This window comes from Hibiscus syriacus, unplaced genomic scaffold (assembly GCF_006381635.1).
Source record: "Hibiscus syriacus cultivar Baekdansim isolate YM2019G1 unplaced genomic scaffold, ASM638163v2 tig00111273_pilon, whole genome shotgun sequence".
NCBI lineage: Eukaryota > Viridiplantae > Streptophyta > Magnoliopsida > Malvales > Malvaceae > Hibiscus > Hibiscus syriacus.
This window is the reverse complement of record NW_024063040.1, coordinates 253,654-267,027: the sequence shown is the minus strand read 5'-3', so window position 1 is coordinate 267,027 and position 13,374 is coordinate 253,654. Positions and strand designations below refer to the sequence as shown.

At 32.1% G+C, this 13,374-nt stretch overlaps 1 protein-coding gene across 1 annotated transcript; it reads left to right on the top strand.

Annotated features, from left to right (window-relative positions):
• The first annotated feature begins 1,203 nt into the window (after nucleotides 1-1,203).
• On the top strand, nucleotides 1,204-10,288 carry LOC120157565 (protein phosphatase methylesterase 1-like). The gene is made up of 13 exons (XM_039168660.1): nucleotides 1,204-1,319; nucleotides 2,451-2,535; nucleotides 2,621-2,691; nucleotides 3,808-3,922; nucleotides 4,389-4,468; nucleotides 5,066-5,150; nucleotides 5,241-5,321; nucleotides 6,611-6,705; nucleotides 6,778-6,828; nucleotides 9,184-9,264; nucleotides 9,761-9,833; nucleotides 9,884-9,961; nucleotides 10,135-10,288. The coding sequence occupies exons 1-13, from the start codon at nucleotides 1,213-1,215 to the stop codon at nucleotides 10,186-10,188; spliced, it is 1,056 nt and encodes a 351-aa protein (XP_039024591.1). The 5' UTR covers nucleotides 1,204-1,212; the 3' UTR covers nucleotides 10,189-10,288.
• Nucleotides 10,289-13,374: the final 3,086 nt, after the last annotated feature.

Here is a 13,374-nt window from a genome sequence, read left to right as displayed (position 1 = left end):
CATCATCCTTAGCTTTAGGGTGTGTGGTGCATGTATCACAAACGATTTTTATTGGCCACCAACAATTTCTGAAGAATGATTGCCAAATCTACAATTACAAAGGAAGTTGAAGGGTCAACCTGAATCTAGTCGAATTTATACTAATATGGATGATCCTCAACGAGATAAAGGTATTCCAAAGCTTTATGGCTACTGCAGAGGTAAATGCCACAATAGGAAGCATTGTCCACATCTTCCAAAATATCGACCAGGACAATAAAATCTTCATAATTCTATTCTCATGTTGTTTGTTGTACTTTTTTGGATAATTTATGAATATCATTAACTATCTTTATCTTTAACTTTTCATATATAATTGCAATCTATTCATAAATAAATTTTAACTAAACTCAAATTTATACATATATTTAAAACATTTTTCAACATAAAATTCAAGTTTTCGTCATCTTCTTCACAATTTCTACACTATTATTTTTCTTTTTTTTTTCATTCCTCTTTATAAGTCGTTTGTTGCGTCGGATTGGTAAGTCTTCATTCTTCTTCTTCTTCTTCTCGATTTTCATGTCCTTATTCTCTAATTCAAGTTTCCTTTTCTCTTTGTGTTGATCAAGTATCGACTTTATTGCCTCTTTTACTCACTCCTCATCTTAATACAAGCTTGAATCCGAATTGTCGAAGTTAGAGTAATCAAACCCAAATAGATCGTTCAAATTTTTTCGCAATATTCTTCTCACAAATGCATGATATGATTCTCATATAAACTTTATAAACACACCCCACTCCTATTTATATTGAAAATTTATTAAAATAACCGTGGGAACTCGTCACGCCCACATGACGAGTTTCATCAATTCAAAATTATGTCATTGGCCAACAGCCTAAAGAAACTCGTCACCTTAACATGACAAATTCTATTTTTATTTTTTTCTATATTTTTTAAAAACTCCAATTAAAAAATTATTTTTAAGAAATTCGTCACTTCAATATGACAAATTTCAAGAAAAATAATTAAAATACTAAAATTTTCGAATCGGTCAATTATAATATTTTTTTTAATAAAATTCGTCACCTTGACGCAACGAATTCCATGAGTACCGTAACGAATTGCCTTAGATTCCAAAATAAACTTTATACGCCCTGTTGGGCTAATTATTTATTCCGTTTTCCCTATTGGGTCAAAAGAAAACCTATTATACACTTCTTTCTAGTTTAATGAGCTTTAAGCAATTGATGGGCATTTGGAAATTAGAATTTGGCATTGTTACTCTTCTGTGCAATCCGGTTGTTTCTGTCTCGCGTCCTGATCGCCCTCCAACTAAGTGAGTTCTCAATCTCCCTCCTTTCCAGTTTTCTGTTTTATATCGCTTCTTTATGTTCTCTCTCGTATCCGTATTTCATTCGCTTCGAGCAACTTTGTTTTTCATGTTTTTCGATCGTTTTCTTGCTTGATTTTCATAAATTTTATTTTAGTTCTAATTTTTCAAGGAAACCGGATTACGAAAAGGAAAATTCACACTGAGCTTTGTATCGCTTTTTTTTAGGTTGCTTTGAGGATTTAGATTAAAAAAAAAACGTTGTAAATTATGCAGTAAAACGCATGCAACTGCAATAACATTCTCGATTATCCTTAAAATTTATGAATTTGTTGGATGCTTATTGACTGACGAATTCGAAATACTGTAGACACTCTGTAAACTTAATTTTCATGTTTTTATACCTTTCAATATATTAATATTATTTTGAATCTCAACTTATAATATATAGGAAATCGTTACTTTCCATTTTGTAAAAAAAATTATTAGGAATAATCAACTGCAAAATGCAAAAAGAGTGAAGGACTTTCGAAGTGGAATCTGGAGCTCAATTTACTAATGAAGTGATTAAAATGCGGTATCAACATGCTAACGCTTTTATGCAATGCTGAAGTCTCCAAAATATTATTATTTTTGTGTTGTTGACAAAGCATGTAATTGCTTTTGAGAGGCAAAAAATGAGGGGATACGAGGAGAAACAGTTGATGACTCTTTGTTCAACAAGGGTATGGAGATACTCGCATTTGATCCGTGCCATGTCTTCTTTGGTCATCTGTTAATTTATTCCTACCAGTTTTTCATAGGTCAAATGAAAGTATTTTCATTCGTTTATTTGTAATAGTCATGTTTGTGATTAAATTATTTATTCATGGATTATTTTGCATCTACTTTTGTCTTGAAAAAAAAGAGAGAACACATATATTTAAGTAACAACCAGAGCATTGGCATTCAATATTCCTTTAACCATTTTTCTTTGTGGCCTTTTAGATGGAACTCTCATTCTACATAACTTGAGATGGGAGAGATGAACTATTTTTGCTAGATTTTCATTTTTTTTTCTTATGAATTTTTGGTTTGAATTTATATTTTCTATCTTACGTATGTATGTGTTTTATTTTTTTAATAAACATTTTTTAGGATTTCTTTTGAGAAATACTCGCCTTTGGATTGGTCCGGCTATTTTGATCGAGAGGGAGATGTCTTCATACCAGACTCAAACGATGTTAGTGTCATTTGTTTTGGCAGTTCCATGGAAATAATTTCCAGTTTCAATACCTATTTACTTCTAATATGCTTTATCATTTTAGGTCTTTCATTTATATATGGCAGGAACAGAAGGACCTGTTATTTTTTGTCTACATGGGGGTGGTTACTCTGGGTATGTTTGATCTCGGTAATAAATTTTTATTTGTTTATTTTCTTGTTTGTAATATATGAAGTTTGATCCTGAAAGTTGTAGAAAATGTGTTTGAATTAGACTTTTATCATATTAGATATTTTCTAAAGAGTTAATGATTGGAGTGATTAACATATGGAATTAAAGATTTAACGTAGAGGTATCACATTGCATTTCTTCTAGCTAAGGTATAAATGACCTTTGATTTTCTTTCAACACAAAAAATGAATTTTCCTTTGTTTACAGTGATCTATAAATATTAAGGCCTGGTCAGTAAATTTTTGCTATTGCTATTTGCTTCTTACATCCAAAAGGTTGCTTTCAAGTTAAAATCAAGTGTTGAGAAAGAATAGTATAATCTGTGAAGCACCAACACGGGAAACCCCCATTTTCTACTTTTGTACAACGGTCAACACTCTACTTGGATTTGCTGCCGATGAGGTGGGATATGTTCAGGACATGCCAATAAAATATAAATCAAACTGGAGACGATGAAAACGGGCTTGTGTAGAGATATAGCGTAGTCTTAGTACTCTCACTTGTATCCCCCCCCAAAAAAAAAAAAATCCTTCAATTCAAGAATTTGTTATGTCAAGTGAGAAATTTTTTCTAAAGAAGAATAAGAACTCTCAAAAAACCTAAATCTTGTTAGTGGACTGTAATACTTTCATTTGAATAATTTTAATTCAACTCAACAAAGTAAACCTAAATCTTGTAAGTAAGATGAATATTTTTATTAACATATTGTGCTATATTATAATCAAGCTATTACTGTTGCGTTGCCATGGTACTTTGAATGATAAGTTTTGGTTTTCATTTTCAGTTCTGGCATTCAATTCCTTTGTGTTGAAAAGACTACAAGTTTGTCTTGATCAACCAGATTCCTAAGCGACTCTCTTCATTCTTTCTCTTAAGCAAATTGAACCCTTCCAAAGGAGCCTCAGTTTGATCATGATAAACTTGAAACTTATGTAGATTATAATCCAATCTAAAAATACTTCACATTTATGTTGATTTAGGATATCAATATATGATGATTTATGTTTTTCTCGTGATTGAATTTCTGATGAAATTGAGTTGTCTAACTTGCTATCCCAGGCTCTCGTTTGCACTGTCTGCTAGTAAAATTAAAGAGAAACCTAGAGTAGTTGCCATGGACCTCAGAGGACATGGAAAATCAACCTCAGAAGATGATCTCGATCTATCTATTGAGGTAAAATTTTAAGCTCGGTAAATATAAGTAAATGATATTTTCTCCTACAAACTGTCATTTTAAATGTTTGTGGCTTTGGGCATGAATTGTGTCATTCTAGTGCTGCTTCCATGGAACTAAAAGATATCTTATATGTGCAGACTATTTTTTTTTATAGGAATAGGAGGTCTCATTAAAAACCTCCCTCATAGTTGCCTCTTAAGAAGAGGCAATTAGCGGAAGGAGGAAAAGAGTACCTCAATATATTAATAACCCAAAATTACATAATTACATAAGACTTTAATTACAACATCACCCGAAATAAGAGACTAAACCTAACCATAAAAACACTAAAAGAACGTTCAACCAATCCCCTCCTTAGCTAACTTATCAGCCTCCCAATTACAAGCCCTAGGGACCAGTCTAACCAAAATGTCCTTAGCCAAAATTAAATCCCCTATTTCCCCAACCTCCCTCATATGTGCAGACTATGTGCAACGATGTTTTTGCTGTTATGAAGGCACTGTATGGAGATTCTCCTCCTGCAATTGTGCTTGTTGGCCACAGGTTGTACTGTCCTGTTGTTTTAGTTTTGATAACTGTGTACATAATTCATTTTCTAGAGGATAAGCAAGTAATAGAAATAAAATAATAAATGCTCATTGATCAAGCTCACTAATCAATCAGACATGCCAAATTGCGGCTAGACTTTTTTAGTTTATCTCTTTGTCTTTTCCGTCTGTGCTTGCACAGTGTATATGCATTATTAGCTCTAATAAAGATTTGTTCGTTCTTTTGACAATCCTATAATTTGGAATCATGGGATTTGAAGAGTGAAGAGGTTTCGAGATTGTTTCTTGGAAAAATTGGTTTTAGTCAATTAATCCAGAAAGCTGAATAATCTATTCTGGCAATTTAACTCTCTAATTGAGCAAAGATGAATTATTTTGAATAACTATTTCATTGGTAGTGCACTCTATTTCTCAAAGGCATGTTTCAACTCTCACTGAAATGGCTATTTTTCCTTTCGTGATTTAGTTCAAATGATCAAATTAGAAAAAAAATGGACCTGTTAAACTTTTGTACGTTGCATATAAAGAATGAAATGGGAAAAATGCTAAGTGATTAAATTTCTCATTATCACCTTATGCCATTGATATGCAGCATGGGGGGATCAGTCGCGATACACGTTGCTGCAAAGAAAACACTGCGTTGCTTAGCTGGTTTGGTGGTTGTGGATGTTGTAGAGGTTGGCCACTTGAAAAGCTTCTTGAAATTATCTTTTAATTGTTTGATTGCTAGAAAAGTAATGTATTAAAAGCAAACATACTTGCTTCAGGGGACAGCAATGGCATCATTAGTTCACATGCAGAAAATCCTCTCTGGCAGAATGCAGCATTTTTCAAGTATTGAGAAAGCGGTAAATACATTTTCTTATCTTATGAATGACATTTTCTTTTATTCATTTGTATATCATCTCTCTTTGATGTGATTAAATGTACTGTATTTCAAGGCCTCTTTTCTTATAAAAAAATGTACTGTATTTCAAGCTTACATGTATGTGTTTATGTGGATACTGGTGTAGGTTTGTATTTGCGCTGTTGCATTTTCCGAGTCATTACCCTTAATAATTTTAGTGAATATATAAGCACATTAAATTCAACTATAAACTACTAATTAATAAATTTTTGTAATTCTTGAAGTTATAAATTTGTTGATAAAAGTAAGACATGTAACCAAGTAGTGGTCCATCATGAGTGTCACTAGACAAGGATTTGACAAACCATTGGAAGTATAAAGTAGCAGGAATTCTGAATTCACTGTTGAAATGCTCTTTCCTACCCAGCTTGTCAAAGTGTACCAGGCCAAATCCAATTAATCATTTTCTCCTCTAGTAGTATCATGATTTCAGACTAACATAAGGGTTCTAGAATGGGTCAACTATCTCCAATCACTTACTGTATTGAGATTTTTGTGCGACTTCCACACAAGCTATATATAGGCTCATGAAATATAACAGGACTTCAATTAGGAATATTTTGTATGTATTTATTTGATTAAAAATGTCAGTGTTACTGTGGTGACGGTCCACCTATCTGATTTTCAGTAATGTTCTGGCACCAGACTTCTTCAAAACTTCTCAAATCCATTAGTAATCATGGTATATAGGATTATGGATTATTTAGTATGACTATAAGAAAGTTAGGCAATTAGTGAACAGCACTAGAGAAGTTTTGGAATTCTATCTTTTGAGGGGATGACTTCAATAGCGGTCTTCTTGTGCTTATGCAGGTGACTCAGCAGATAACAGCTGCTAACTTGCTGAACTATTGAAGAATTTTATTAGAAGAAAACGTGAAATGAATAAAATTAATCAACGGTAGAGAAATATAGGTTTTCATGCTCTCAAAAAGGTTCTAAGTTAAGATCACTGTTGGTTTTGAGTGCTAGGAGAAACTTCTAGTTCTTGTGGTTCACTAAGCATTAGCAACCGAGTGCTGTTACTTTACTTTAACAGAAAAAGGGAAACCCTTTATACCAAACTGATTTTTTACTTTAGAAGGCTGGTTGTTGAGAATACAGAGAAAATGCACTGCTTGCTATATAAACAGACTGGGCCAATATCACATAAAGTGAGCACTTAATGAATTGTATTTTCTTCATGCAAGCTTGTTCAAATTATTGTTTTAATGGCAAATTAGCGTGCAGATTGAATGGAGTATTAGAGGAGGTTCTCTAAGAAATATTGACTCTGCTCGCGTATCCATTCCAACCACTTTAAAGTATGATGATTCAAAGAAATGGTAAGTATTTTTGTCATGTTAACTATATGTTGTTACATTTTCAATTCCAATTAATTTTACTTTTTGCCATAGTTATGTCCACAGAGCACGGCTGGAAGAGACCGAACAATATTGGAGAGGCTGGTGAGTGAAGTTTTGCTGTTAACTATTTTATGTCGTGTGCTACTGATGAGGTTTAACGTTATTGTGTATATTTGAACCGAAACCTTAGCCGTCACTATAAGGCTTTGCTTGGTAGGGAGAATGGGAAGTGGTAAGGATGCAAAACTTGTTAATGTGATGGTTAAAATGCCTATCCACTTTCCTACAGTCACTTAACCACTAAATTAACAAAATTTCCGTCCTTACGAAGCAAAGTGTAAATGACTTGGCTACAAATCAGTTTTTCACATACCTGGTTGTGTATAATTTTTTGGTTGATGAATTTTTGTACTGCTTCCAGGAATTACATTTTGCCAGGTTGGTTTGTTCAGTATTTATGTTATTCCATTATTTAAGAGTTATCAGTTTTCGTATGTATATATTTTGTTGAAGCTACTTAAAGTGATTTGAAATAATGCTTACAGCTAAAGTATGCAAATAGCTTGCAGAATTTTCCTCTTTTCTACTTTGTCTAGGGTTGTTGTAGAGCGTGAAGTGTCTTGTCTTATTTTCCCAGGCTTCTTATGAGTTGCCGCCATTGCCACGTATTGTGTGCCTGAGAACTGATTCTTTATATGTTGATATGAACGCATTTAGTTTCCTGTTTGTTTTCCTGTGATGAAGAGTTGAAGATTGATACCTTTCTTCTTTTTACTCGTATGATTTAGTCGAAGGGTATTTTAGAAGCTTACACAACGTACTTCTGAACCACTTCTTGTTCTGTATTGTAATAACTAATTTTAAATTTTGGCAGTCTACCGTCAGCGGTAAAAATTTTGCTTGTCAATAAAAAGATTCTCTGTTGGGTGGTTTTGTCTAGGTTCTTCCTGTTTAGATCATTTCATATTTTGTAGCTTTTCAGCATTTGAGGTATTGTATTTTATTTGATCTTCTCTGGTATGTTTCAATAATTGCTTCAGCCTGTGGTTGGATGAGCTGGGTGGGCATTTCGAGTTAGAATCAAATTTTGCCATTTTTCTGCAATAGGATAGTACTGTCCAGGTTTGGATTTAGATTATTTCAGATCCTCTTCTATTCCCTGGACCTTTTTCGAATCTGGTTAGAGATTTTGCAGAGGTTGTTCGTGAGCGGGGAATAGTTTTTCGCCATGTCAAGAGTAGAGCCGATGAGTTGGCAAAGCAAGGTATTGAAAAGGATCTTTTGGTTTTATAGAAGCTTGGTTGCTGGTCTATTAACTGGTGCTATCTAGTGTGTTAGTTTTATGCTTAATGAGGTTCTGTATTGTAGTTTTTTGAAGTATTGTAAAGGTTTTCGCTGCTGAAATAAAATACGAGGCACTCTTTTCCTCCTTCCGCTACCTATCGGTATACTCTTGTATACTGAGAAGTATGAAGAGGTTTTTTAACGAGGCCTCCAATTCTTATATATAAAAAAGATTATTTCAGATCCAAGATTTTCGACTAATTTGGGTTCTGGGTATGTTGGAGTTGATTTAGTTGAGATCATTTGCCATCTCTAATGGTGAGTGTAAATATGCTCATCGGGGTTCCGAAGAACAATATAGTGAACTGTTGTATGGAGACTCCTGTTAAAATTATGTACAGAATTATCTGCATTATGGTGGTTCTAATTTTTAAAACCGAATGCCAAAGTTTCTTGGAACTTGTAGGTAGGATATTTATAGGTTTTTCTGCTGTGCTTCCATTCTACAAGAATAGGAACTCGTAAGAATATAGAAAAAATAATGATGGAAAGTAATATAATTTGTGCCTTGCCTGTGCATTAATGTAAAACCTTTTGAAATTGTTCTGAAAAGATAGTTTACATCATACACAACTTTCATAGACGAGTCTTCATTCAGGTGTGATAGACAACCATTTCCTGAACTACTATTTTGATGTAATTTGAGAGTTCTTATAAAAAAAAATTTGTAATTTGAGAGTTAAGAGGCTTTTAGTATTTTTCTTCTTGTGCATTTTGTTTTCCTGGTATACATGTTTATGTATGGATTCATACACATATAGCTAACCTAGCAGCATATTAAAGTAGAGAATATATCATCTGTAAATAATTTCCGTGGGTAGTTCTTTTCATCCCTCTTTCTAAAGAGTGAGGATAGAGGAAAAGGAAAGGGAGAAAAGTTCCCAACTGAAATGTACGGTCAACTTATTCTGCTTGTTGGATCAGTTTGTTGAAACTTAACGTTATCAAGTTTCATAAAAGAAAGACAGTTCCTCATTACAGAATAATGTCAGCCAACCTTAATTACTCATTTTTTCATGTTTTTACACATCCTATGCTAAATTATTTCATGTGATGATCACGACTCTTATAGCGTTGTTTTTAGCTGTCATTTTTAACTTTGCTGTCTTGCAGGTATGAAGGCTTTTCAGAAAAATTTCTATATTCTCCTGTTCCAAAGCTCTTACTATTAGCTGGCACTGACAGACTGGACAGGTAGCGTCATTGGATTTTTAATACTACACCTATTTAATTTTACAAACCTTTCATGTTTTCCACCATGACCTATTTTATTGTCAAATAACATAAATCGATCAGCGCTTCTAGTGGTTTCTACTGTTATATCATTTTTGATATACAAGGTAAAATGGTTTATAATGGTCCAACTCTTCATTTTTCATAATACACTTCTGTTCGAGTCATATCCACTGGACGTGAATTTTTAGACGTAGTCCTCCAAATATCAAAAGTTTGAAAAGAAAATTTTGAACACCTGTATCCGACACCCTTAGAGTCGGAGGGATTCGATATTATTTTTGAATAAAAAATTTCTCGTCCTTTGGCATTTCAATGAAGATGCCATTGTAACTAAAATGATGGATTCTTAAGGATATAGCATATGGAATTGGCAAGGATCAAGAGATTTATAATATTTTTTTCTTTACAATTGGTTAACTTCTGCTTTCCCTTTTTTTGGCATTCTGTGTAATAGAGCACTCACAATAGGTCAAATGCAAGGCAAGTTTCAGATGGTGGTAGTCAGACATACAGGGCATGCTATACAGGTTCACATCAGTTTATTACAAGATGTACCTTCTGAATGATAAATTGGTAGGAGGATGTACCTGATGAATTTGCTGCATTGATACTCAATTTTTTATCTCGCAACCGCATTGGTCCTCATGGAGTCGAGGTGTGTACTTTGTTTCCAAATATATCTTTTGGGCGAAGGTTCTCTAATCGTACTTTAAGCCGTCTTTAACCATTTATAGTTCTTGATTGATTTGGATGTTTCACAAAATCTCGTACTATATATAGTTTTTATATTATTCATAGCTGAATTATAATGTATATATTGTTCTGCAGATCCCTCAAAACAGCAGCCATGGCAGTTCATTCTGTGGCCTTGGCTGCCTTTAAACTTACAGCCGTTTCTTTTGTTTTGTTTTCTTTACTGCATGGACTATATTTTAAAGCTAGGAGCAGTAGAAAGGAAAAGCGGCAGTTATACTATTATGTGATAAACAAAATTACCTAACCAAGAGGGGCCTCTGGCCTCTGCTTATATAATAGAAGGTTGCTGTTTGGCGTTCAAAAATCTATCTTAAACATGTATAATTACATTGATGTCCTTTGTGATATTTGTCTTTTTAAGAAAGTTTTTATTTAACCCCACAAAACTTTTGAAATTGTTAATTAAACCTGTAAATTTAGGATAACTCAAATAAGATCACAAAATCGTATGACTCGGCCCGTATATGTATCCTCCATTCTGTACAGGGGTGGAGATATATAGCCTCATAAGAGGTCAAAAGGTCAAATGCATATCTGTTATTTTAGATTAATTGAAAATGAAATTCAATATATTAAGGAAAGAAGAAAAAATAAAAATCTTGTATACTCATCATGTTGAAAAGTTAGTATTAAAGTTTTGGATTCCATTTATAAATTTTTGGATTCGCTCTATATATGCATGTATGTTGGTATGTGCATGATAACAGAGAATATATTAATGACTTGTACATGATCACTAATAGGGGTGTTCAAAAAAATCTATAACTGTTAACCGATATAACCATTACATTTAACATGTTAATTAATCGAATCGTTAATATTAAACGGTTTCGGTTAATCAAACCACTAAAAGTGATGTTTAACGGTTAAGGTTATAGTTATAAATTTCGGTTAAGGTTAATGGTTAATAAATTAATTTTATAAGTATATTTTTAATTTATGATATTTTTACACAAATAACGTAATATAATTTTTTTATTTATAATTTATATATATATATATATAATAAAATTTATATACAAATAACTTAATATATATATTTATTTTTTATTTTTTTATTTCTTTAAAAATATAGAAACATACTTATATTAATATAATCATGTATTTATTGTTAGGTATTAAGATATTGTGAGATGTACATACACCGATGTAAGTATGTATTAAGTGCTACACTTTTTTATTTTATTCATTACACTGGTGTAAGTATGTGTTAAGTACTATACTTTTTTATTTTATTCACTACACCGATATAGGTATGTGTTAAGTGCTAGACTTTTTTATTTTATTCACTACATCGGTGTAAGTATGTGTTAAGTGCTACACTTTTTTGTAGTATGAATTATGAGAAAATTTTAAAAAATAATTGTAATAGGTTAATCAATAACTGAACCATTAGTGGTTAACCGTTTCTTAATGGTTAGGTTATGGTTAGAAAAATCTTATAAACGTTATGACGGTTAACCGACCACTTAAACTAAACGGTACGGTTAACCATCCATAAACACCCCTAATCACTAGTACATTTAGAAGTAGTAAACGCTAATCGAGTATCAAATCAATTAATAAGAAATCAAAGAGTCATTCTTTAAATATTGATAAAGAGATAGTTATAATGATGTTATTGTCTTTTCATTCGTTTATATAATATTTAAATAAAATAATGTCATGCATAGAGAAGAAGAGGAGAGGAGAGACTCGAAGAAAGAGAATTGGGAAAATCAAAGAAAGGCTTAGGAATTTAGAACGAAGAATTGAGGGATAATTCAATTAATACAGAGGAGGATGGGATAGTGGAAGCACGTGATAAGCACATAACGGTGCACGTGAGGAGACTGATGTCATTAAACCCTGTAGCCCATTAAGAATTGGAAACAACTTGTTTATCTATGCAGGTTGTCCTATTCAGTACAACAAGGACTGCCAACTATAGGCTTTATCTATGGGTACATTGTAAACAAATAATACCATGTACTGAAGAGATTATTTTCATAAAAATATTGGATGAAGTTATTTTTTTAATCTCTCTTCTCTAAATTTTCTCTTCTCTTAATCTCTATTTCTATTTTCTTCGATCATCGTTCTTCAATTCTCTTGGGTTCTTAACAAATTGGCATCAGAATTTGCTATCCTGGCACTCTGTAGAACTGGGTAGACATAAAAAGAATCAGAGTATGATAGAAAAGGTAGATTTAATTGCCATCCAACGACAACTTGATGAACTATCAAGCAAACTACAACAAGTAATAGGTGACACCAACCCCCTAAGGGGTCATTTGGTTCATGGAATACTAGATTACCTTTGGGAATAAGATTATCGAAATATTGCATTACTTGACACATTACTGGGAATGTTACATTACTTTGTTTGGTTTGTTTGACAGGAATGTAAGAATATAGTGTTTGGTTGAGGGAATTTAAGATTACTAGAATGTATATTTTACCAAATTGTCTCTGTGAGATATTTTTTAATAAATGTAATTTTTAATATTAAAATAAAAATATTTATATAAAAATATTTTTATTTCTAATTTATATATTTTATTTTATAAAATTAAAAATATAAATGAGTAAAATAAAAGATACATATCATATATTCAATTTTTAATACATCATGAAAACTGAAAAAGGAATTGAGTTTAAATTCAAATTATGAGAGAATACAAATATAATTTATTAAGTAGTAAATATTAACTTTGAGAGAATGCAAATAAAGTAAATGATTTATAAAAAAGCTTAAAAGAATAAAAGAAATGAAAATTTTGAAATTATCCATTTATTTAAGGGGTAATTTTGTCTAAAATCAAATGAATTGTTAATACCTAAGGTGGATGAGGCAATAGGATTCCCATGAATCCAAGCAAAAAAGTTACTATTGTTAATGCTCCATTACCCCCTAAAGGGAATGCTTTTGAACAAAACATAGATATTTGATTCCGGAAAAGATTATTACCCTTGATAATACTCTTTTCCTTGATCCAAACACTCCCTAAATAGTGAAAAAAAGCATAAAAGTTGATTAAGTACGTTGGAATTTAAAATGACAACAAATCAGAGATATATGGAACAAATCTTACAGATTCTAAATGATAAAAAGAGTGAGCAAAAGCAAATTCATGGGGACTACTTTACTCAATTACAAGAGAAATAAATTCATGGGGAGAAAGGAATGGTGCAACTTTCACTGGGTAAGTCTAAACCCATTTTCCTCACTCATAAAAATATGTTATCAGTGGCAATAGAATGCACATATGATATTTCTCAAGCGTTCGATAAAACATCAACAAGAGCAGTTGATGTTGTATTTTCATTCAT

Coding starts and splice junctions, on each gene's coding strand:
- LOC120157565 (XM_039168660.1), top strand. CDS start 1,213: ATGAGCTTTAAGCAATTGATGGGCATTTGGAAATTAGAATTTGGCATT. Junction 2,692..3,807: donor CATGGGGGTGGTTACTCTGG/GTATGTTTGATC, acceptor TTGCTATCCCAG/GCTCTCGTTTGCACTGTCTG. Junction 4,469..5,065: donor ATTGTGCTTGTTGGCCACAG/GTTGTACTGTCC, acceptor ATTGATATGCAG/CATGGGGGGATCAGTCGCGA.